Source organism: Poeciliopsis prolifica, unplaced genomic scaffold, assembly GCF_027474105.1.
Source record: "Poeciliopsis prolifica strain line A6 unplaced genomic scaffold, Auburn_PproV2 SCAFFOLD029, whole genome shotgun sequence".
Classification (NCBI taxonomy): domain Eukaryota; kingdom Metazoa; phylum Chordata; class Actinopteri; order Cyprinodontiformes; family Poeciliidae; genus Poeciliopsis; species Poeciliopsis prolifica.
The window spans coordinates 1,794,911-1,818,656 of record NW_026562404.1 but is presented as its reverse complement, the minus strand read 5'-3'; the positions used below and the strand labels follow the sequence as shown (position 1 = coordinate 1,818,656).

The 23,746-nt window shown below is 40.0% G+C and overlaps 1 protein-coding gene across 3 annotated transcripts in view; it reads left to right on the top strand.

Annotated features, from left to right (window-relative positions):
• The window catches only part of LOC129372448 (TOX high mobility group box family member 2-like), a 95,864-nt gene that overhangs the window by 46,462 nt on the left and 25,656 nt on the right, over positions 1-23,746 (top strand). For all 3 annotated transcript variants that reach the window (XM_055049774.1, XM_055049777.1, XM_055049776.1), the window contains 2 exons: positions 5,872-5,931; positions 20,821-21,117. In XM_055049774.1, the coding sequence (XP_054905749.1) occupies positions 5,872-5,931; positions 20,821-21,117 (357 nt within the window). The remainder of the gene's footprint in view (positions 1-5,871; positions 5,932-20,820; positions 21,118-23,746) is intronic.

Below are 23,746 nucleotides of genomic sequence, written 5' to 3'. Positions count from 1 at the left end.
TGAATCATGCAGCTGATAAAGTGGGGCCACATGAGTTATTTGATGTTGGTACAATAGATGTGACCCCAGTGGTGCTGCAGCTGTGCGCGCACAAGTAGTGTGACTTCAGCGTGAACACAATTGTGTGTGCAGGATCAAGCTCTCACACCCAGGAAGAGGCCCTGTTTCCCTTATCTAACGACAACAGAGCATGTGTCGCCATGGCCACCGGCTGTGCTTTTTATGGGCTTTGTGCATGTGTGTGTGTGTGTGTGTGTGTGTGTATGCGCGTGTTTTGAGTCCCTGTGTATATGTTTGTGCCATGTTCATTGTTTGCCCGTGTTCATTGTTTGCTTGGGGCGTGGTGCAATACCAGATTTGTTACTGTAGCCTCTCTACTCTGTCTTCTTCTGCACATTTCCCATGCAGAAAATGTGCAAGTTCGTTTTTTTTCATTCCTTCTTTTTCTCCTCCTTTGTTTCTCTGTTTCTTTCTTTCTTCTCTCCCCATACTTTCCATATTGCCTTTTTATTTTCCTCCGCTGCTGTCGTTAGGTGTGTGCGCGTGCGTGCGTGTGTGTTGGTGTCTCTGCCTCCTCATCCTCCTCTGGCTTTGAACCAAAAGTGACAAGTTGGGCAACATCAAAATTCGGTGGCACACATTGTCTCAGGTTGGGGTTTGTTAGGTCGCTCCTACAGCTTAATTGAACAGAGGGCTGAAGGGGAAGGAGTGAGATGTGAAGAGTGAAATGAAGAGAATAGGGAGAAAGATGAGGAAGAAGGGTTCTCAAACAGGCATACATATTGCATGAGCCCCCACCTCCTCCACCGCCACCACACCCCTTCTCTTCACAGAATGGCTGTGTACTGTTCTGGGTTTATTAATTCTGCTCGGCAAGAGAATTATTTTTAGAGACTTGGTGTACCGGCAAAGGCTTTTAAAGTCACACCTAGTACATATTCTGCTTATAGATTCTCTGTTATTAATTCAAAAGTTCAGAAAGTTGGTTGAGGTTGCTGTTTGGTGTGATCGTGTCTTGCTGTTGTTGCTGACATTTTTCTCTTTCTTGCACGACATCCAAAATCTGCTTAAGTGTTAATTGGATGAAAACTAAAATTATTAGCTGTTACACCTCATCATGTAAGATTCAGTTGTAAATTCCTGTGATTATTTTCAGAGAGTAAATCGTGGTGGTATGCTGGACATACATTGCTGTAAATTCCTGCTTTTTGTTTTTTGTGTAACATTTAAATGTTTCGGATCATCAGAAAAATGTAAATAACAAAGATTAACTTGAGTAAATACAAAAAGCTACTCAAACTTCAGCTTTATGAATGTTGACATTTAGCATAGAAGAAGATTATACTGGAAAGAAAAGTAATTGTTTGTGGAGTAGATTTATTTTGAACAAATACTAGCTACACAAATTCCAAATATATAACAATTTACCTGCACTGATATTGGTTCTATTGTTGTTTGTTGATTATATTTTTCTCTATTATTTTATTGTACATATCACTTTAAATTTACTGGTGTATCTGATAAGGATCTGTGAAATAACAAAATCTTTTTATATCAGCATGCTAGGGCAAGTATCTGTCTACATCCAAGTAGCTATTGGTCAGATTGTTGATTGGTGAAGACATCGATTTACAAAAGAATTGAATGGCATGTTCTCTGGTCTTTCCCAGTGGAACGACAACACACGCCCCTAAACCAGCAGCAGCTCATTTGCATAAAAGAGACATAGCCCTGGAACAGCTCATTCAGAAAGGAGCTCAAAATAGCCAGAAATGACCAAGTGAAATCCTGTCACCTGAGTGTAATGAAAAAAATAACAATCAGCATGTTTTTTTTACAGCCATAGACCTACCCTAACTTGTTCAAGGAAGCACAGTAGGTCACCTTTAGCAACCAATATCCAGTTGTTAAACTGTTCTCCTCATGTTAGTAGACATTCATGATTTGTGTTTGGAGGTTTTCAAACAATCAGTCCATAGATAAAGCTTTTTTTCCTTGGCTTATTTGTCTTTGGTTTGACATGATTTTCTCTGTACTGACTAAGTAGTTGCGGCATTACGCCACAAGCAGTTGATCTTCACCCCCCTTCCACCTCCTCACAAACAGATGTTGCCTAGAAGACTTAGTGGGGAGCTTATATAAATTGTCCATCAATCAGAGGCAGTCTTCAGTGGAGCCACCAATCCTGTCATCATCAGCCTGACAGAGGACTCCTAGATGAAAGGATCCCAGCCTTATGTTGCTCCATTAGAACTGTGTAAATATTACATGCTTTCCCTGGATGTGCTAGTTAGCATTACTTCCACCTTGTGGCTTCATTATTTTTGAAATACTCAGCTTTGTCGATGATTGCGAGGCATGACCCACTTTTGTGACTCACTATCTCTTTTTTTTTTCTTCCCCCTTTTCACTTCTCTTGCTCATTTTCCTCATTCTCATTTCCCTCTCACACTGAATTTGTCCTTTTTGTCATTTATTCATCGTGTCTCTCCACTTACTGCCTCTGCATTGCCTTCATTCTTTCAGCTTGCATCTGTGTTACTCACATCCTCTCTCCCTCTCATCTATGCATTCTTTATTTCACAATTTGTCTCTCTTCCACAGCCTATTATTATTTTTTCTCTCTCTCTCCCCCCCATCTGTCCCCCTCCCCATTCTCCTGTTCTTCCTCTACCCTTCTTCTTCTTCATGTTTTTTCATTTCTCTCCACCAGCACCACGTGTGTCACGGATTGAAACATCGCAAGCAGTGGTCCCTGCTGAACAATTACCATGCAAAGCAATCCAAATAGAGATGTTTGCCGAAAACAACATGTGTGTAATTACTGCTTAATGAGGCCCTTGTCTCAGGCAGAATGCCCAATTAAGCTGCCGATGAGAAAGCGATGCCAAGCCCCGCTGAAGAAAGAGAGACGAGTGAAGGGAAAAAAAAAGGGGGGGGGCCGGGAAGGGGAATATGGGGTGTGTGATGGAGAAGTACAACTGGGAAGGTTGTAGCGCAGAGAGAGAGGTGGAGGCGATGGGAACATAGCGATAAAGAGTGAAAAGTGAGGGATAGAAGTAAGACAGTAAAAGAAAAATGGAAATAAGTGGAACACGAAAAAAAAAAGGGAAAGAGTAAAAGATATTCCCCAGCCCACACGGAGTAATGGCTGAGCTGATAGCACTGAGCAAGCAGTAAATTGGCATTTTAAATGGAAGAGTGAGAAAGTGCAAAGCAGAGTTCTTCAGAGAAAGGAGCATAAGGGAAAGGGCTTTACATTGCAATATATAAGCAGCCATGTTGAAGCACAAAATGGCTGACCTTTTTTCCGGGCTGTTTTGGCCTTTCTGACGATCACCGCATTGCCTGATATCAGCGGCGAAATTGATCATCCTCCCCGCTTCATTTCCTGTCTTTGAGCACCCAAAGAATTCACTTTGCAAAAATTAACTCCTAACGAAAGCTCCGCCGGGTGTTGCGGGGTTAAAAACGACGTTGTTCGGCCACTCTCTTTCAATCTCTTTCCACCCGAGAGAATCTTTAACAGGCTCTCTAAGTGGCTTTGCGTCATATTAAAGTGGAGTTTAATGGAATAAAATGGCTCAGTTAGAAGAGAACAAGAGGCTGTCGTGAGAGGGATTGGGGGAAGAGTTTATTGCAGATATGTGAGCCAGGTCAAGATTGTTTGACCCTCTCTCTGCAGGTTAGTCAGATGATAAACACTCCCGTGCTTGATTAAGCAGCCGTCTGGATCTGCGGCACAATTAGTCAGCATTCAACTTCAGCAAACACAGGGCACTCGCTTACTGCTTTCAGATTGATTAATTTGAATGGGAGTGTGGCTTCAATATGACTTACATGCAGCTCCTGACTCGATTTCATGTTTGCATATGTAGATGAATGTAAATGTAATCATTAAATTAGTCATGTGAATCCTCACTTGGGCTTTTTTTTAATGCATGCGTCGTTAACCAATCGCCGCCGCAAGGCAAGTTCTCCTTCTACCCAACCTTTCATCTGCAGTGACGTGCAGTAATTTCTCTTTCTCACCACTCAGATGCTCGTTCACCTACTTCGGCCTTTTCCTGCCTTCCAGCGTAGATATTAGATTTCCCCCCGAAGGAATTCAGCTCATTTCCGTCCATTAGGCTACCTATTTGGTCATTGTTTTGAGCAGGTACATCTTGCGATCCATTTGTATGCTGTCCTATCTGGTGTTTGTTTACCTTTCAAGCCTTCGGTAACCTTCTCCTTAGCACAAAGCGGACCACCGGCAAAATGAGACGGGCCCCTCCGTATATTTAAATCTGAGGAATGTGACATGGAAAGCTGTCTGGTTTGATCATGTTTCTACTGCAGTCAGTTTACGAGTTTCTTTTCAGGCCTTGACATTGAAAAGTCTGACTTCAGTGAACAAATAGAGATGTTGACTGTATTTGACAAGCTTAATTTTTGTGGGTTTTCACAGTTCCAGACAGAGGTCTACATAGATCCATGATGTGCATGAAAGCATTCATTTGGGTATTTTATTGACGCTTGTGAAACATTCTTTATTATTAGTTGATTATATATATAATAAATAGCTTGTGGTTTCTTTGCTTACAACTTGTTGAGGCTTTTCTCCAATCCATAGTCAAAATCATGCCTACAGACTGACATACTACCCCACCACTAATAACAACTGTCCCTCAATGAGTTTTAAGGAAACCACAAACTTTCGGTTGCCAAGATTCTGGCACAATTTTGGCTAGATACTCGAACATTCATCTTTTCAAAAATGGAGGCGCTCTTTTAATTTGATTGACTTCTAAGCATATGATTTAAGTCTCCAATATGATTGAGGTTGTGGCAATTACAGAAGGTCAATGTTGGTCTGATTTATCTGTTTTAAAACCAGCATTCACATGTGATTAGGATCTTTGTCCACATTGCAACTGACTTGCTGTCAAATTGAGTTAAAGGTAGTTCACCTTTTTCCATTATTCCCATCATTTTCTGCAAGCCACCTGTACCTAAAGGAGTGAAACAGACCCACAGCATGACACGACTACCACCATGCTTCACAGCTGGTTCTGAGTACTTAAGTTGAAAGCCTTGTTTGTGTTCTCTTTGTTCCCAAGCAGTTCCTACCTTGTCTTATTTGCTCATAGAACTATATGCTGCAAAGTTCGGTCAGCCTTTACTGTGTTGATTTTATTTCTTAAAAAAAGGTCTGTTTAATTGTTTTCTCTCCAGGAATTCAGACACATTTGAAACTAATCTCTTTTTCAGCTATTTAGTTCAGTAGAGAGTGCAGAGCTAGCATGGTGCACTCTGTTGTTGACCCTGTGTTGTTTCGCTGCACCCTCGCCGGTCGGGAGTCAGTTGTTGTTACGCGAGCCCTAACCCCATGTCAAGGAGTGTTTTGGCACCTGCAGCAAGTGATCCTTCATTGCCTGATTAGCTCCAGTTAGAAGACACAGCACGCATTCACTTCACAGCGCGCACACACACGCGCACACAAAACACACCCTCGAAGAGAGCGAGCGCACACTTCCTAACTGGATGCAGCCATAGATTCATTCACACTCGTTCTCTTTTCTCGCACACAGCAGAGCCTACAGGGAAAAGCCCATCTCTCGTCACCACGCTCATGTAGCCTAATTACTGGCCTGCTGACGAACAGTAATTGCCCGTGCTGCCATGCCACCACGAGGTTTAACCAAAGTGACAAAGTCATTAGTCTCACACTTGAGGCCACCCGTAAAGAGCTTTAGAGCTTTTCCTCTTTGTACCTCCTCCCCAGGCACCCATCGTCGTTTTTTGTTTGTTTTTTTTTTAGTATTTTTTTTTTCCCCAAAACTCATCTCACATACAATGTTTATTTATCCTTTGTGTTTCTGTTCACAGTTTGATGCTGACAACATGTATATGAATGACAGCAACCAAGAGTTTCGGTCACCAAATCAGGTAAGACAGCCCACATGTTTATAATGCCTCTGAAACATATTCACACTTACTGAACTTTTAGATTATATTGGGATTTAACACTAAAGGACGGATATTAGGAAAATGCTAAATGTTTTTCGATTTTGATTTTCCCTTGTTCTGATTCAGCAAAACCCAAATGTCTTCGAAGACTGGCTGTGTGTAATTTGTTTTCAATATAAATGTGTTCTTTGAAGGCCTCAAAGAGTTTTAGAGAACATTACAGAGTAGACAGTGTCATAAAAATCAAGGAAAAGCTGCTTTTTAATTTCAAAGTTTAACCATCTCACAGAGCACTGGTCAACCAGCATGCCTGTCCACATAAACTGACTGGGTGGGTATTAATCAGAGAAGCATCCACCACAAAATATTCACATTTCATTATTTTTGTCTGAAGCACATTTTCCTACTGTAAACATTTATCCAAATGAATCTGACATTGCTGATGACAGGTTCCACGAAAGACACAGTGCTAATGTTGACCATTCTGAGATTATTGAGGCCCTGGCACTGTTTCAGTCCCATGGTCAGTGATTTAGACACAGCCACCGCTCTGAGTGCTCCCAGCTGGTAGATGGGAACAGATGGCAGGACATATGGCAGAATTTGGACCTCAAAGATTTGTTGATCCAGCGGCTCGGCCATCTTGTTCCGACAAAGCACGATGAAGGTGGAGCCTTCGTGTCAATTAGCGCCTCGCCAAATAACTCAAAGCGGCAGCGGACGAAGCCCCAGGGCCAAGGACAGCACGACCCACGCATGCAGCAACTATCTGTTTCTCGCAAACACACAATTACAGTAATAGGAAGTGACATAATCTGAGAGACAAAGAGCAGTTTTACTCTCGGTGATGGATTCTTTCACCACAACTCTTAATGCATGGTCATAAGTTGTAATTCTGTCATAAATCACTAAGTTCATCCGAGACTGAAAAAAACCACATTCTCTGACTTTCTCTGTGTGTGTTGTGAGTTTGACATACCTTCCTGTAAACTTCTCACTCATTGCAACTGTAACTACAGAGAGGTTTTCTGTACATGTACCCTGTATCAAAGCCAGGGCAATATGTAAGAATTAAAAAAGCAGCAGTGTAGATTCATACCAAAAGCTAATAGGTTTTTCTGACCATGGCTCATCTCTACGCCCATGCTTTTGTGGAAGACTGAGTGGTGCAATAAATGCGGAGACAAGATTTATTAAAAAACTTCCTGCAAGCAGCTCTTTGAACAATCTTACTTGAGAAGCCCTCCGCCCTTTTTTTCCCCCCCTTTTCTTTAAATTTGTGTTACTGGCCCATTAAAAAGAATTTAATTACAACCGTAACTCGGAAAGTGCTTTCAAACAAGCCTTTGAAGACGTTAGGAGCAGCCAAAATGTCCTCACTGTACAAAAATGTGCTTACTCACATGATGTAAAATTTAAATTAGACCCTGCAAAAAACAGACGAACAAAAAACATATGGATGTGGACCTCACCGCAAACACATAAACACTCATAAACCTCCACCGACTAAGTCACACGCATGCACAATCAAAAAGAGAGTTCAATAAACACACACATATGGACACATGTGCTTTCGTCCTATAGGATTGTATATTTCTTTGATGTTGGGATTGCGGGACTTTAACGAAGGGTCGAGTGGGGAGCTTTAGCAGCTTATTGTCTGCTTACAGCTCACATCACAAGACCATAAAGTCGGTTGTTGTTTGCCACATTTCCTCTTCTGCCCCAATTATGTCACCGCTGGCGCATAAGTGTGCGTGCTAATTGGGATAAATGTCCAGCTTTGTAGTTTTGCTGACGCTGCGGTCATGCGTCAATCACCAGCGCCCACTCCAGGTTTGCAGTGTTGTGTCAACAAATACCTTCTTAGTGGATAAGGCAATTTGGGCTTTTCAAAACATGTCAGCTGCAGTTGATGCTCTGTCAGCGCTGTCAAATAGGAGCTTACACACAAGTCGTGAAGAAGCCTGGGAAACAGAGAGTTCATTGTTGGGCGTCTCTGTCCTTCAACAGAGCGCCTTTAATTTCAAGTTTTCTAGCAGGATATAATAGCATCAGTATAATACTGCTAATACTACAAATATTTTTAAAAATTGCCTTCTTTTTTTTTTATGACAGAAACATTTTCCAGCTCGAGTTAGTTCATTTTTCTCCTCTTTCTGACTATCTTAGTGTGCTACGTTGCTCAGCTTCTGAGAAAATAAACAAAAGTAAAAGGCTCAGAAGGGGAAACCTGAACATCACTCTGTCCATCGACGCTCTCCAGCTCATTCTGGGGCATCCCAAGGCTTTCAGTGGCAAAAACAGATCGAGTCACTTCACTAAGTGTCCTCCCAATGGGACCTGAAAAGGAAGGCTTCAGGAAGGCGTTCTGATCAGGGACCCAAACTTAACTGACCTCGTTTTGATCTGAAAGACCTGTGGTTCTACTCGACGCTTACTCGCATGTGTTAGAACATAGATAAACCAGAGATTTCGCACCTTTTACTTTGAGGTTCAGCTGCTTCTTTACCTTGATACCAGTTCCCACGTTGCAGCAGATACACTGCAATGGGTGACACTGGCAGGAGTTTGTCCTGTAATCAGTGGGTTGCTCGGTCGAGAACCCAATCTTACACTTCATCCAACGACACTTTCCACTTCATGCATAGAGCGAAAAAATATAAGCTCATCCCAAAACCTAGCAACTTCTTTGAAAAACATTTTGAGAGCATCTTTCTGACTACAAACAGCATTCGGGCCAAACATGATGGCACGGGTCTTGCTTTGGTTATTTAGAGGGAAGATGCCACACTGTTCAGCAATCAGTTAGCTCCTCCTTTCCAACACCATGGAGTTAGTTTTCTCTTCAAAGCTAATTTGAAGTGTGGTAAATAAATAAATGCACCTTTTTTTTTCTTCCAAATTTACAACCATTGTTCTGCCACTCCAGGGCCAAGGACAGCACGACCCACGCGTGGTCGTGGGTCGTGCTGTTTGTGTGTGAACTGCAACCAACCCAAAAAATCCAGAACACACTAGTTAACCCCAGAATGACCCGATGTGTTCAAGCACAGTTCATGCATATAATATGTGTTTTCTTTGTGCTTCATACATAACGTTAGCCTTTGGTATGATATGATTCAGGTTTTTTTTCTGATTGCATGTATTAAATGTTCTGTGGTCTGTTATGGGGATCCAGGATCCTCTGATCCAATCTCCCCTCCCCCATTTTCTTTTTCTGCATGACTAGCACTGTGGTAAAAAAACAAAACAAAAAAAACCTTTATTCCTTAGATCACAGGGCAATGCTCACAATTACTGTGCTGCTGCACAGGTCAAGCATATTTTTGAAAGAAAGAGGCCATATGCGTTATTGCATATTTTAACAGTGTGGTCAGATACCAAGCTGAACCCGTACATGATGTGTGCCTGTGAAAACGGTGCATGTAGCCAGAACAGAGACTCCTTTGTTTGCATGTCTGGGGTCTTCTACAGCAAATGCACTGAGGTAGCAGTCTGACACAGCCAGAAGATTACATTACACATAACATCTCTAGGCTTTTAAAAAAAAGAGCAAACCGCTAATCAGAAACAGCCTTAAAGGGGCTGTTCGCTGTATGCTTGAATGCAGCCCATCCATTCAAACAAGATGTTTTTTTGTTGTTTTTTTCCCTTGCTTAAAATATTGCATGTTTTCTTTAGAAAAAAATCCATGTGAGCTGCACATATGGAGCTGTGGGGCAGTTTGATGATGCTAATGTTGTTACATTCTGTTCATCTGTTAAGAGTTTCAAAATATAAGCAAATGTGTGGGAGTTTTCTTTGACCAGCTTTGTTTGTGTCGCCCACTCACAAAGCTACGAAGGGACAGTTTGTTGAAATAAAGATTATCAAATGCCTCATTTATCCTGATGGGATGGAAATAAGCATTACAGGATCGCAAATCTCTCAGACGAACGAGCTGCAGATTTGATTAGATTAATAGGGAGTCATCGTTACCTAGAAATCACTTTTTAATCGGAATATACTTTCCAGAGTCGTAAAGGTTCCTTCTCCATCTGCATCAGCGAAAAAAGGATAAAAAAAAAAAAAGAAAAGAAAAAACGGGACAGACCCATCATTCTTCACAGAATGCGAAACGTAAACATTTTCCTGATTGGAATTTGCGAACATTTATTCAGACTCAATAAGAAAGTGAAGAAACTGACAGTGTGCTCGTTATCAGCCCGTCACACGGATAAATGTGAAATAAGGCGGACCGCCGTTTATATTTCTGCAGCGCCGTTATAGCTCCGTGAGAATGATTGGTGTTCCTCCAACCACGCCAACACAAATTCTAATTTTGTTTAATAGGCAATGAGTGCCCTTCTTTGGCTTTCATATCAGGCTCGATCAGTTTGAGTGGTTGTGCAGACTTGTTCCTCGATGTATATTTCTGGATTCTTTTGGCTGGCCTCTCCTTTCGCTCTGCAGTGTAATTAGTCCTCTTGGACTCATGTGTCTTCATAGGTAAACCACAGGCTCAGACAAGGAGAGAATATTTGGATTAAATGAAGCCACATAGTGGTGGATGTTGAAGTAACAAGACAGACCACTAGAAGAGCTAATATGTATCATTTTCTTGTTGCTCTTTGCAAGTGTTCAACTTTGTCACAGTCTATTTAGTCCCCTACAAGTAGGCCAGAAACTGTGTTTTAGTGTCATTTGACCAGAGTGCTCTATTCTATATGTTTGCTGTCCCCCCTGCATGACTTAACTGCAAACATGCCTTCTTGTGGCTTTTTGTCAACAGCTTGCTTTGTTAAATTTTTTTGTCTCGGCCAGATCTGTGAAGTGCAGAACTGGTTTTCATGTCAACGGATTTCAGTCTCCTGAGTTTTGCACATCTGCAGCTCCTCAAGCGCTCGTCTGCTGTATGCCCTCTTTTCCAGACATATCAATTTAAAGTTAGTTTTGATAGTTTTATAGTTGTATTCTAACTTCTGAAAGCAACCAGCTGCTCATTTTTCAGATTTGTTTGAGGAGTTTCTGAAACCTTATTCTCATTTTTGTTCTATTTTACTCTGCTTTTTTCAGTCTATCAGAATATACTGAGGTTTGTTTGTAACATCCCTTAAATGAGACATTTTCTGACTTTTTGTTTTCTTTTATTTTGACAAATCAACTTGAATTTTGAGGTGCTCATTAATGGTATTTTGACTTGATCGAAATTGGAAGCAGACTTGCAGTATCTTCTTAGCATTTCTTCCTCACAGATTTTTCTGAGGGAACATTTTGACATTTAAATCTACTTTCCTTTCGCCCACAAGGGATGTTTTTAGAGATGGTTGTTTATACACAAGTCATCCTTTGAAGGAAGTCTTCAAGCAAGCATAGACTAGCACAAAGCAAACTATTTAAAAAGATGCTATTATTTCTTTGCTTCTTCCTCTTAAAACTTTTCATCTTTAAGCATTTTTTCTTTGTGTTGTTCCTGGTTAATCAACCAAGCAGGTAGTTATTGTGTGAACTCAAGATCATTTATTTGTCACAAACTGACAATGAACTGGTTAACTGTGTGTTCATTCCTCTGAGATTTGTTTATTCTTTTTGTCTCTCTGAGTCAGAATTAAATTAAACTAAATGAAAGATGGATTTTCTTTTTGACATAGTAGAAGCACTAGAAGTAATCCCAAATTAAAGTTTAACAAGATGTTTACATTCAGTTCTTTTAATAAACTTCAGAATGCAGCCTGATTTATATCAGGTTGGCACTAATGAAATAAAAATAATAAATAATAAAAACACAATTGGAAAGTTTTACTTTAAACCATAGAATTGGACAATTTAATACCTTAATAAGTAAATTAAGAAAAGTGAAAGTGTTTTCTCATGGTTATGGTCAAGTGATAATCATAATAATTATAGTCTTGGATTTTAGCAGAATTTTGATTATTCCAGATTGTGGGTATTTAACTACCTTTACTTTGACTTGAATCAAAGTAAACTTAAAGCAGGGTTTGTTCGATTTAATGTCTTACTCTGTATCGCACTGAAAGGACAAGACATTACTTCAGGACATTTCATAAGATTTTCTTAGTTTTGCTTGACATTGAGGACAACTCGTGTCTCACATACAGCTTTTTGTTCCATTTTTGGTATGTGCTTCTTATTTGGTGAATGAAGTACAAAATGGACAGATGGTTTCTTCAGTCACCTGCCAGTTACTCTTTTGATCCTCCCGTCTTTTTTCCACTGTTGAAGGACAACTATCTCATATGGCTCCGTCTAACAAACCATCTGGTATGTCACATTATGTAGCAAAAATATCTTGGCACTGAACCTCATTTAAAATCACAGACCACCATGTATATGTTTTCATGAAACTTTGAACTATTTATTTTTAATTTGTGGCTAAATGAGTTGGTGTACTCGTTACCCCACAAAGGATCTTTGGCAGATTTGCTGCAAATGAAGGATATTTTTTTTCTCTTTCAGGCAACATTAAACATGAGACAGGTGTTATTTGTCCTGTAGGACCATCCCACATTCACTCTTCTTTTTCCCTACTTTCATCCTTTTCTATATCTCTCTCTGAGTCAGAAACACCTCAGTTCACCTCGGCACCCAGTGTGGGCGATGCTGATGTGAAAAAGCACCATTACTTAATAGTGAGTCACAGTGCACCATTATACCCCCACCAGCACAACTGCAGCATTCTCCTAACTACCCAACACTGGCTCTCCCCTCCAAACCTCTCCATAAAAGTAAAAGTAAGAGTCTTCTCCATGCTTGCGTTCTTGTGCTGCAAGAAAGAAAAGAAAAAGAGAAATCCTAGCGGAATGTTTGAGAAAATGGAAGGAAAAAAAAATAAAAAATTGAGGGTATGAAAACGCCAACACACATCTCTTCTTCAGACGGCTTCTTTGAGGCTCCACAGACCCATCGGCAAGGTCGTCAGAATGAAGAGGAGATGCAACTTATTCGTTGTGTTTGACTTTTTTATATTTATTTTTTTTAAAGAATGTGTGAAAACTCAATATCATAAAATCAGGCTGAACATTTTTTATTTTCCCCAGCTCTTAAACCAGCAGTAGCGTATCGATATGTGAAAACTGAGCTGGAAGAACATCAAAGGAACACATGAGCAACATGAACACCAATACTAAAGGGTGGGGAGGAGTATTGTGGGTTGTAGTCAGTACCAGTGGTAGACCTTTTTTTATTATTATTATTATTTTTAGGTCAGTCCATGTCAGCCAATAAATCCAATTATCATGGGTCTCTGAAGTGGAACAAGCAGTGAACTCCAGTGCCCGTTTGTAGAGCTGAAATAAATACTGCGCTCAGAGAGGAAAGATTTTATAGAAATTACGTAGACAGTCACTCCAAACTGAATGTGATTAGGAACAGAGAAGACAGCGTGGTAATCTGTGATTACATAAGAGGTCAACACTTCCCTGCTTTAAGGGAGCATGCTTTAAGTCTGAGCATGCTCATGGACTGTCAATCCCACTTTTCATATTTTGTCAAAAACTCCAAATTCCGCTATTGGGATTTTCTTTTGCGACATTTAATAGAAGAAAAATGGAAAACGTTTTGCATGTATGCTTGCATTTGTGCACTTAAATATATTTATGCAGAAAAAAGTGTGAAAAGTCAGCTCTTCGCTTTCAATTCCTCGTAGAGTCAGGGATAGCTGCAATTGCGGCAGCAAGTTCTACAGGTTCTCCCTGGGTTCTTCCTAAAATACAGAAAGACACCACCTCCCAAAAACAGCAGTAGAAATGCATTTGGTGATTCATACACTTTTAGAACTTGAAACCTTGGCTCTATTTTGGTCCTGGTCTTTCTCTCCCTCTTCCTCCCTCTCTCTGAGTGTACATGCAGCACGATACGCTGAGGGATTTAGTGGGACTAAGTAGTTTGATATTTGTATTGGTTTTTTTGCATATATTTTCTCTCGCTCTTTCCCTCTCTCCCAGTGATCTTTCTCATCATGTGGAGACCAAGGTCATGGCTGATTGAAATATAATAGAAGTGCAGACATCTGGCCTAATACTGTGGGAAGTTAAATCTATTTTAATGGCCCCTGCCGCAGTAGATTCTCTCTGATGCACTCTTGCGCTTCACTGACAGTAAATCACAATGTTCTCTTATTGCCCTGACTGGAATGAGGGCACAGAGAAAGAACAATGAGGGATCCACATCATTTGTTTTCACCCCCCCCCACTGTTTCCCTCACCGCTCCGCCTCCCATCAGCCCCCACTCCTCTCCGTTTGCGACTCATAAAGCAAGGAGCTTAAAGAGAGTGACATCATGAAAATAAAAATAAAGGGGATTATAGGCAAGCTATTGTGCCATATGTGATTACCGGGGCTTCCATGTTCCCTCGAGGGTGGATGGGTGACTGTGAGACAACATATTTTCTTTATTCATTCAGTTCTCACTAATGAATAAGAATAAGAAATGAGGCTAAGAGCACAGCGTTACACCCTTTGCTTAAAAAATAAAATAAAATAATTTAAGTATTGGACCAGAACTGAAGAACCTTCTATTTTCTCCAATGTAAAAGATTTGAGATCTATATATATATATAGTTTATATATATTAAACTTCTTATCTTTAATCTATAACTGAGTTAAACTGCACTGACATAAACCTGTCCCCCTTTCACGCCTTTTCAAAGCACTTCCTTTGCAGCCGTGCTTTTCGAGTTCACGTCCAATCCAGTGCAGGTCCACCCACATCTGCAATGGAGAGTCAGGTCCTTTTTACCCGCCTAAATGAGATCCATTCTGATGTGACATTTGAGAGAATTACCAGCGCATGGGGGAGCAGGGAATAGGTTAGCTCATTCCTCTTCTATTGGCCAAAGCCCGGCACAGTCTACCTGTCCTTTACTGATGGACGTTACCTATGACCCTGGCTTGCTATTGGATGTGCTGAAATGCCCCCACCCCTCCGCACACTCTTCACTTATCCCAGTTCTGTCTTTCTGTCAGCCGGCCTCGTCCGTTCTGCCGTGTCGTTCTCCCTCTATTGTGCCAAACTGTCTGCCTTTCTTGATACATCATCCAAATCGAATTCCCTGTCATTTCAAAGCCGGGTCAGGTAGCCTCTGTGGAACCAGCAGCTCTTCGCTGTAATGGTCAGTTGTTTGGCACGCCTCAGCTAAGGCACCTATTGATGATGGGTTTGATTTCTGCCCTTTCTCTCCCCCGCGAGGCTTCTCTTTGAAGGTGAATTTTGAAATTCTCCATGAGATGCTTAAAAGAGTTACAGTCACTATCCATCCGTCTATCCGGGGCGAGCAGAATGGACACAAAAACCTTTACGTATGCATGACCAGCTGTTGTTTGTTGCTCTGTTTTTTTTTTCTTTTTTTTTTTTTTCAAAGAAGCATATGGCAGAATGACTTTCTATAGGACATTGTCAACTCATTCAAAGTTATAGATTTTCTTGAAACAATGCAGGGAGATCTTCTAGAGAGTTTAGAAAGAGGAGATTGTGTGCATCATTTTTTATCTTCCCAATTCGTCAGACACATCATTGTTCCCTGATGAGCTGTCTTCTGCTAAACACCTGATGGGCCTCAAATGGCTCTATTGGAAAGCTAATTGTTTCATCTCATTTGCTCACTCATTAATAACTTGAAACACAGAATGACATGAAGCCAATATGTGTTTCTACAGAATGATAGAAACACATCAGATGTGACTCAAATTTACTTCGTCATTGTGAGTCGATCTGTTAGCAGCTAAACCCATGACACACTCACCTGAGTTTTGTCAAATAATTTCCATTCCATGTCATTTCCATTCATTACTTTAATGCATATATAAAGTTCTGAAATTGAGAAAAGGAATAGAAAAGTTTCTTAAAATTTTGGTTTCATCATTTCGACATTTTTCAAATAAAAATTTTTTCTTATTGATCTGAAAATCAGAAGAGGTTTCGTTTTGAGTTGCTGTCAGATTGTTAAACAAAAAAGTTATGTGTATTTTTATACAGTTTAGGTAAATAACTGGTTTATTCTGTACATAACATTAATTGCATTGGCTTTAATATAGCATAGGTTTGGTATTCTGAGTTGGCAAATGCCTAATATTAAAACCCAGAACAAAATGCCTTGTTTTGGACGTCACAATCCCAGTGAATTAATCAATGATCCAAATAAAGAAAGGATCTCTCCTCTCAAATTGTGTGTTAAAATGGCTTTCGTCTCACCAACAGAACTCAAAACAAGAAAATTAGGTACAGATTGACAGACAGTTGCTGCTAGAAGAGCGTTCAGATGGACGACATGGAGAAAAAGTCTGAGGACAAATTCTGTGAGCAGATCAGCTATTTGCATTGTGGGATGATAAAAATAATTTCCGTATGCTGCTGCGTCTGAAAGTTAGGGCATATGAGGTCACAATAAAAGCCGTGAGGCCTGCGTTTCAATAAAAGCAACTCGTGTTTGTGTCGGGTTACACAATTTTCAAGCTCAAGCGCAAATATAGATCTAAATACAGTAACAAACCTTATTCGCCTGCAGTCTGAGAGGGGTCTGAAGTATGTTGATGCTCAGAATTAACCCCAGCAAGTGTTTGAGGTTGTGCTGTGAAGAGTCTTGGTCGAGGTCATGGTGGTGGATCAGCTTCAGTCACAGTAGCTTTAGTTGGAACTGGATGAAAAAGGTTTTTACTTTGCAGAATGCTCGGCTTCTCCCCCTCCAAATATGGGTTGCAGTTCGCCCTGGTGTTGTTTTGTGTGTTTGTTGTGTTTTTATTTTTACATTTCTTCATCATTATGTTTAAGGCCTCCTCAGTTTTTACACTGGTGAATATCAGAGAATTGACTGTTTACCCTCTGTGTTTCATGAATGTCACCTTGAATAAAGGTTGGTCACGCAATTCCAGACTTTACTTTCATTGCAGACATTTTTAATATTTCTAAATACATAAGGAACATCAGAAGTGTTTTTTTTGTTTGTTTTTTTTGTCCGCCTAATTTAAAGATTAGGTATCAGTGTTGTCTTTTTTTCTTTTGTTAGAAACGAGGATCATTTGAAATACGATGACATGACATGACATGATCATCTTTGAACTACCTAGGAGAAAAAGTTGTTTGGATCTCCAGTCAAGGCTTGGCCCTGTTATGTTAATGTCAAAGAAAGAAAATTAGAGAAGTCTGCAGAGTCCTCGAAGGACCTTGTGCAAGAAAAATGACAGATTTGCTTAAGTTTCACCTCAACGGAGGGGGGGTTGAAGGTCACAGCGAGAGAAGGCTGAATCAACATTTGGTGTTTCTTTTTGACCCGCTTTCTTTTATCTCCTCTTCTCCATGTCCTGAAAGACAGTATTTTTATGAATTATTTATCCATGTTGGAAAATGTTAAACTTGTGATGTCCTTGTCCTGCGTCTTATCTCCAAGGGCATCATAAAAAGCTGCAAAGGGGAAAAAATACATGAAAGTAACAGACGGTATGGTCATAAAATAGCCTCCCACAGCATTTAATTCCTACTACATGCAAATGTAATAGGAGAAAAGATCTCTCTCTCTCTGATATTGGATGTGTTTGGCTCTCATTGCATGTCTTCTCTATCATTTACAATAGATACAGTAGAGATGTAGAGATAAGTAATGTAAACATACACTGTTTAAGCAGATCTGATACACTGGGTAAAATACGATAGATGTAAATGTATGTACATAAATAGCAGACAAACTTGCTTTAATCTTTTTCATCATTAACACTCGTCAGGTCATACCACCAATTTATACTCCCGTACTGCACACATGAGGATGTTCTCATCCACTGCATATTACTTTATTTGTTTTGGTAGCTACAGTAGTTTTGATGGAGTATATGGAGGTGATAAAAATTGTCTCAGATAATCATAAGATGTCCAAATCTTGTGCAAAGTTTTGGTCCACTGACTCTAATGAAACAGAGGAAATTTTAACTGCCAAAAAAGTGCAACAACCAACATATGCAGAGTATAGATCAAACACTGAGGCTAAGATTCATATTCACACCAAATGATGTCAAATAATATTAATGAATATATATCATTTGGACAAAACATTGACTGAAATCTGTGTAAACTTTGGCCAGCTTGTTGCCATTACATTTAATACGTTTTGCTATATTTAGTTTATTTTAAAGTTGGACATTTATTCTGATAATCTCACACCCCAATTAGCAGTGCTCTTGTTTTAATTGAAGTATTAATTAAAGAAAACCTCTTGGGCATTTCAGCGGTAGTGAATATCTTCACGTCAGAATTCAATGGGCCTAAAATTGTTCTTTTCACACATGAAATCCAGTGGTAGTTGTCCTCAATCAGTCAAATCCACATGTATGACCTATGCTTTATGTAGCAAAGTGGCGAAAGGATTATGTTTGCTTAAATATGCATGTAGTGCTATCCACACACCTATAACTAATCTTTGACATATCTGACCTAATGGATGGACCGGTGAATGCAGGATGGTAAACTGTTTGATACGTTGAAGCATATCGGCATGTAATTTTTGTTAACAATAACAACAGCAACAAATGCATCCTAAATGTCAAAGAAATGCACAAATCTTTTATAATGGGGCAAAAAAAAAATGTTGCAGACAATATTTCCAAACTAGCTCTGAGCAATAACAGTTATGGGAAGAGAAAATAGCACATCGCCCCGTGATAGTAAACATACTCCTCTTTTATTATGATGATTATTTTCTCCCTAATGATAGTGCACATTATGAGACTTTTCATCCTGTCTTCAAGCACCGGTTCTACTAGTGAGCACATTGCAGCTAAGGCTCTCTCTTCTTCTTTTTTTTTTTTTGCTGCGTTTCTTGCCATTTGTTTGCTAAAAGTATTTGTTTTCAAGATGAATTGCTGCGCTGGCAGGCGAGATGACAGCCTACATGAAGATGATATTGAATTGATTTCTGAAATGTTGCAGAACGGACTAGTTGATGTGTACCACGAGACATGAATAATAAAAATTCTATTAAAAAGCTCTTGAATGGCTGACACTGGAATATTATTTGTGATGATTAATTTTCTTCAGTCATTATAAAAGGGAGTTGGCATCAGATTGCCTCTGACAAAATTGCTTTTCACTCCCTGGTGAATACCCTCAGTATGCTTTTTGAGAGCCTGAAACCATATTTCTCTGTGCAACATTATGTCAAGATAGGCCCTGGAAAAGACACTGCTCGTGTATCACCTTATTAGCACCATAAAATGTTCTCCTGCTTCAACAGCTGGATACTCTGAATTTATTCCATAATGAGAAGTGGGAGATTTGTACAATCCAGGTTTTCTGTTTATATAAACAAAATTGCCACAGTAATTATGGGATTACAAAATAACAACTAAGTGACTCTCTGTGGTGTGTTTTTCCACGTAATAAATTTGATTCACTGTATTTTCTTTTTCTTTTCTTTTTTTTAAGGCGTGCAGGCTGACAGTTTGTTGCTTCAAAGCTGTCAAGATTTCTGAAGCAAATTATTCCGTATAGCAGCTGTTCTTGTCTAACTAATTAATTTGCTCCGTACGATTGTACTGAACGAATTCTTTACACTTTTCCAAGTGCGACAATTTGCATTTCTAATTATTTTTTATTTGCAGCACAAACACTCCGAACTAACTGCTGCAGTTCTGTGTGTGCAAAGGCTGCAAACTCGAGTGTAAACAACACAGATAAACAGGTGCATTTAAAACTAATTAGAGAGTTTCCATATTTTAGTCTGGAACATGTTTGGTAAGCTGTTTCACAAAAGTTTGTTTTTTTTTATTAACTTTGTTTATTCCTGGGAGATAAAAGAGCACAAACAATCTTTCTCATGTTTTCTGCATGTAACAGTTTAAATAAAGACGAACACATTTTAAAGTATAATCCGGCTTTAATTTGAATGCGACGTAGTTCTCTACTTTCTGTTTTGTCAGCAATTATGAAACCACGGCGGAGCAAATTGGAGATACTGTGACCAATTTTCAATTCAGATTTTAGCCAGATGTAATTTCTCCTTAAGCCCCGTAAATGGCAACAAAACACATTTCTTTTCATTTTTGGGTGAATTGAAAATTCGGCTATGAATAGAATATTTCATAACGCAATGATTTCTCAATGAAATAGCCCAAAATCTCTCTTACTGTTCAGAGACGGAGCCCTATAGGTCTCTGTGTCACTGAAAATCTATGAGTACAGTAAATTTCTCCACTTAATGGGACGGATATATCTAGAAATATAATCGTGTTCAAATAAATCACATTATATTTCATTTATTCCTGATCAAAATAGATTGCAGCTCATACTTTTTTGCAAAGACAAAATGTGGCAGTGCCCCATATCACAGGATAATGAATTGTTTCCAACAAAATACCTTTAAAACAAAAAGGAAAAAGCACAGATTTTCTTTTATGTGCAGATTTTTATGTTAGTTATTCCTTCAAGAGCCTCTAGAAATATTTCTATGATTGGTCATTAATTTTTCATAGCACAGCCAGAAGTGATGTCAAATTGCGCGTGTAAAAGAGAGAGAAGCTGGTCTTACACAGCTCTGCAATAAAACAGGATTTCAATAATATTTCAAAACAAAGACCCCATTTCTCACTTAGAAACCATTTCCACACCAGCATTTTGTCATCAGCGCAACCTGTGAGTGCTTCCACATGGTACCATCAGAAATAGATTGAATTTTTTTGTTTTCAACCATCTGATCGGGTAATCACCCAATTCCAGTTTTCAACGCATCTCTGCTTACAATTGTCTATTTGAGTGATCAAATCATTTTCTTTCTGCTCTTGTTCATCTATATTGTGCTCAAAAATGCCTTGGTTGCGAACCTGACAATAAAAAGAACAGGTGCGGGTTTCTCTGAGTTCACTCCCCGCTGTTTTATCTTGTTTCAGAGCTACTCTAGTCAGGGCAGAGGCAGCGGCAGCGGCGGCGGCGGTGGAGGCGGAGGCGGAGGAGGAGGAGGAGGAGGAGGCACAGGGGACGAAGACTACGAGATTCCCCCCATCACGCCTCCAAACCACGTCGACCCTTCTCTACTTCACCTCACAGAGCACGAGTCGGGCTACCCCTTCCACTCTCTGCCTCACAACGGCTTGCTCAACACCTACTCCTATCCCGAGCTGCCTGCCCTCATGATGTCCAACATGCTGGGTCAGGACACTCACCTCCTCTCTGGGCCTATGCACTCGGTGAGTTGGCTCCCCTCTCGTTCCCCCCATTCCTCATTGTAGCTGTGGGCCTTTATGCGAGTCAAGAATTGTGCTACAGTTTAGACTCAGACTTTGCGATCAGGGCATTGGAAATCGGCCAGCCAGTCTGAAACACTGACATGTTCCTTTAATGGAAAGTTTGGTCTGTTTGCAAGTCTTGAAGTGATTTAAACAGAAAATTATAAAATCTCCGGCGTTTTATCCAATACTTGAAAATGATGATATAAAAAAAAAAAGTTGAAGGCCAAAGAAGAAGATTAGATAAACTCTGTAAACTGTACCCTGCTAATCACAGAGAGACCCGCTTCCTCCTTAGAGCGCTGACCTTGACAGTGGACCTTCTCTAATTCATACCCAGAAAAACAGGAGAAATAACACTCCGCTCTATCTACATGTTTTATCTGGATACCGGGTTTCGACCCAAACATCTTGATGAGAATGCGGGATATCCCACGTCAGCTACTTTTTCTTTTCAAAGAGATTCAGAGTGTACTCGCTACCCGCCTCAGCACCAGCACCGCCGCCGACACCAGCCCTACCAGTGCAGCGACTATCTTTTATGTTAAACATGCCCCTGACCGAACATGTAAACACCTCTGGCGAACACGTTCAAAAGCTTTAATCATGGAATCGAACCAGATGAATTATAAATGGCCCCGGTGGTGAATTATTCAGCGTTATATACTTTCATCTGACATAAATATTACTTATTTCTCTCTCCCCTCTGTGATGAATATTTATGCCTTAATGTGAGCATCCCTGGCATTTATCCTCTGTTAATCAGATCTTATGTGATTTTCAGAATCAAACTGCATAAATTGAAAACTCTTCTTTTTTTTCTCTTTTTCTGTGGGTGGTGGTGAAGGTCTTTAGGTTTAGGCCATTGACTACCGTATCAATTAAATCCCTAGCTCATGTGAGTATGTATATAGTCGGTTTTAAAATCAAAGGAAGGTGACTAAAAAGGTTGAATTGATAGAAAAGTGCATGTGTAGATACATCCACCATTGCAGCTTTAATCTCATGTCTGTGGTTATTGTTCTTCACCACGCTCTTGAGCCTCGATCTTTTTTAAAAAGGATTTTAAAAATATATGCATATATCGTTACCTATCCTCCTATTAACTCTGACCGGCTTCCCTGTCCCCAATGAAGATAATCATCAGCGCAGAATGATGCTGCCACCACCACAGGTGTCACAGTGAGGATGTGGTGTTCATGGTACTTCAGGTTTTTTGCCATATTTAATGTTTTGATTGAAGCCAGAAAAGTTCTGGTCGATTTTTTCTTTTTTCCTCGAGGGAAGACTCCTAATGGCATTTTGACACACTGGGGGTATCCAAGTAAAATAGGCTCGGTGCAAACACTTGTCAGTATTTTTGAACAACAAACAAACAAATCAAAAGGAAAGCATCCATCCTTCTTCAGCTTCAATTTTGTCTTACGTAATTTCAGATAATGCGTAACAACGCGCCCCATTTTGGCAAATAACTCTTTGAAGGCAAACACGGAGGGAGCAGCCACTTCCTAAACAGCTTTTGTTTCACCTTTGCAATTATTTATTTCCAAATAGCCCTTCAGGGTAATGTTCCATTTTCTTATTTCACACCCCCTTTTCTCATAAATGAACCGTCATCGCCATAAATCACTGCACAAACAGAGACTTGCACACACTGAGAAAAGGTCCAGAGATTTATGTAACACATTCATGTTTCCCACTTCCACATTTTAGTACTACTCTTGCAGAGGCTGGCTAATAATAGCTGCTATTAATATTTCCTGTTGCCTAGCAACCACGGCAAGTAATAGCTTACTCTGGAAAAATAGATGACCGATAAGGAAGAAGGAGGGGCTGCGGAGGGCGGTGGGGGGTTCGATTCATTTATTATCTCCCGGGACAAGAGGAGCTTATTTCTGAGGCTGAGGAATTGGAAACTGGGCTGTATATTGAGAAATATTTTAAGGCAATTGGAGATGACGTTATTTTCATTTTGCTTCCATTAGGGATGTTTCATTTGATGTTTCCCCAGCAAAGTCAATTAACCTTAATTTCATACTGATAAAGGCATAATAAGGAAGATTGAATTTATGTCTGCTGCATGCTTAAAGAATAATGAGTGGGGGATGGAAATAGGCTCTCAATGAAACCGGAGGTCAGAAATGAAGCAAAAAGCCCCTCTCCTCTCTTGGTATTGACTAAAGCGTACAATGAACTCGGAAAATTGGAGGAGATAGCTGGAAAACCCAAACCCTAATCATTCGGCAGACTTCTTTTACTGATGCAAAAAAAGAAAAGAGAAAAAGACTGAAAATAAAGCAAATGAAAAGTCGACAGCGTTACCTTAAGGATACACGTCTCTTCAATAGCAGCTATCCTTCAGCACACATTTAAAAGCCTCCTACAAGTACAAGCTCAGCTGGAGCAACAGATACGCTTCATCTCATGGGATGTTGTTGCTGGTTTTTGTACAACATTTAGCCTGAGGCTAAAGCTCTGTAAACTTCACCCTGCTTTGGGATTCTCTTTTTCAGCATGCATCGATCCCACAGCAAACAGAGTTAAATCATTACAGGATTGAGAGCATTGGATTGACTATCATGCTACATGG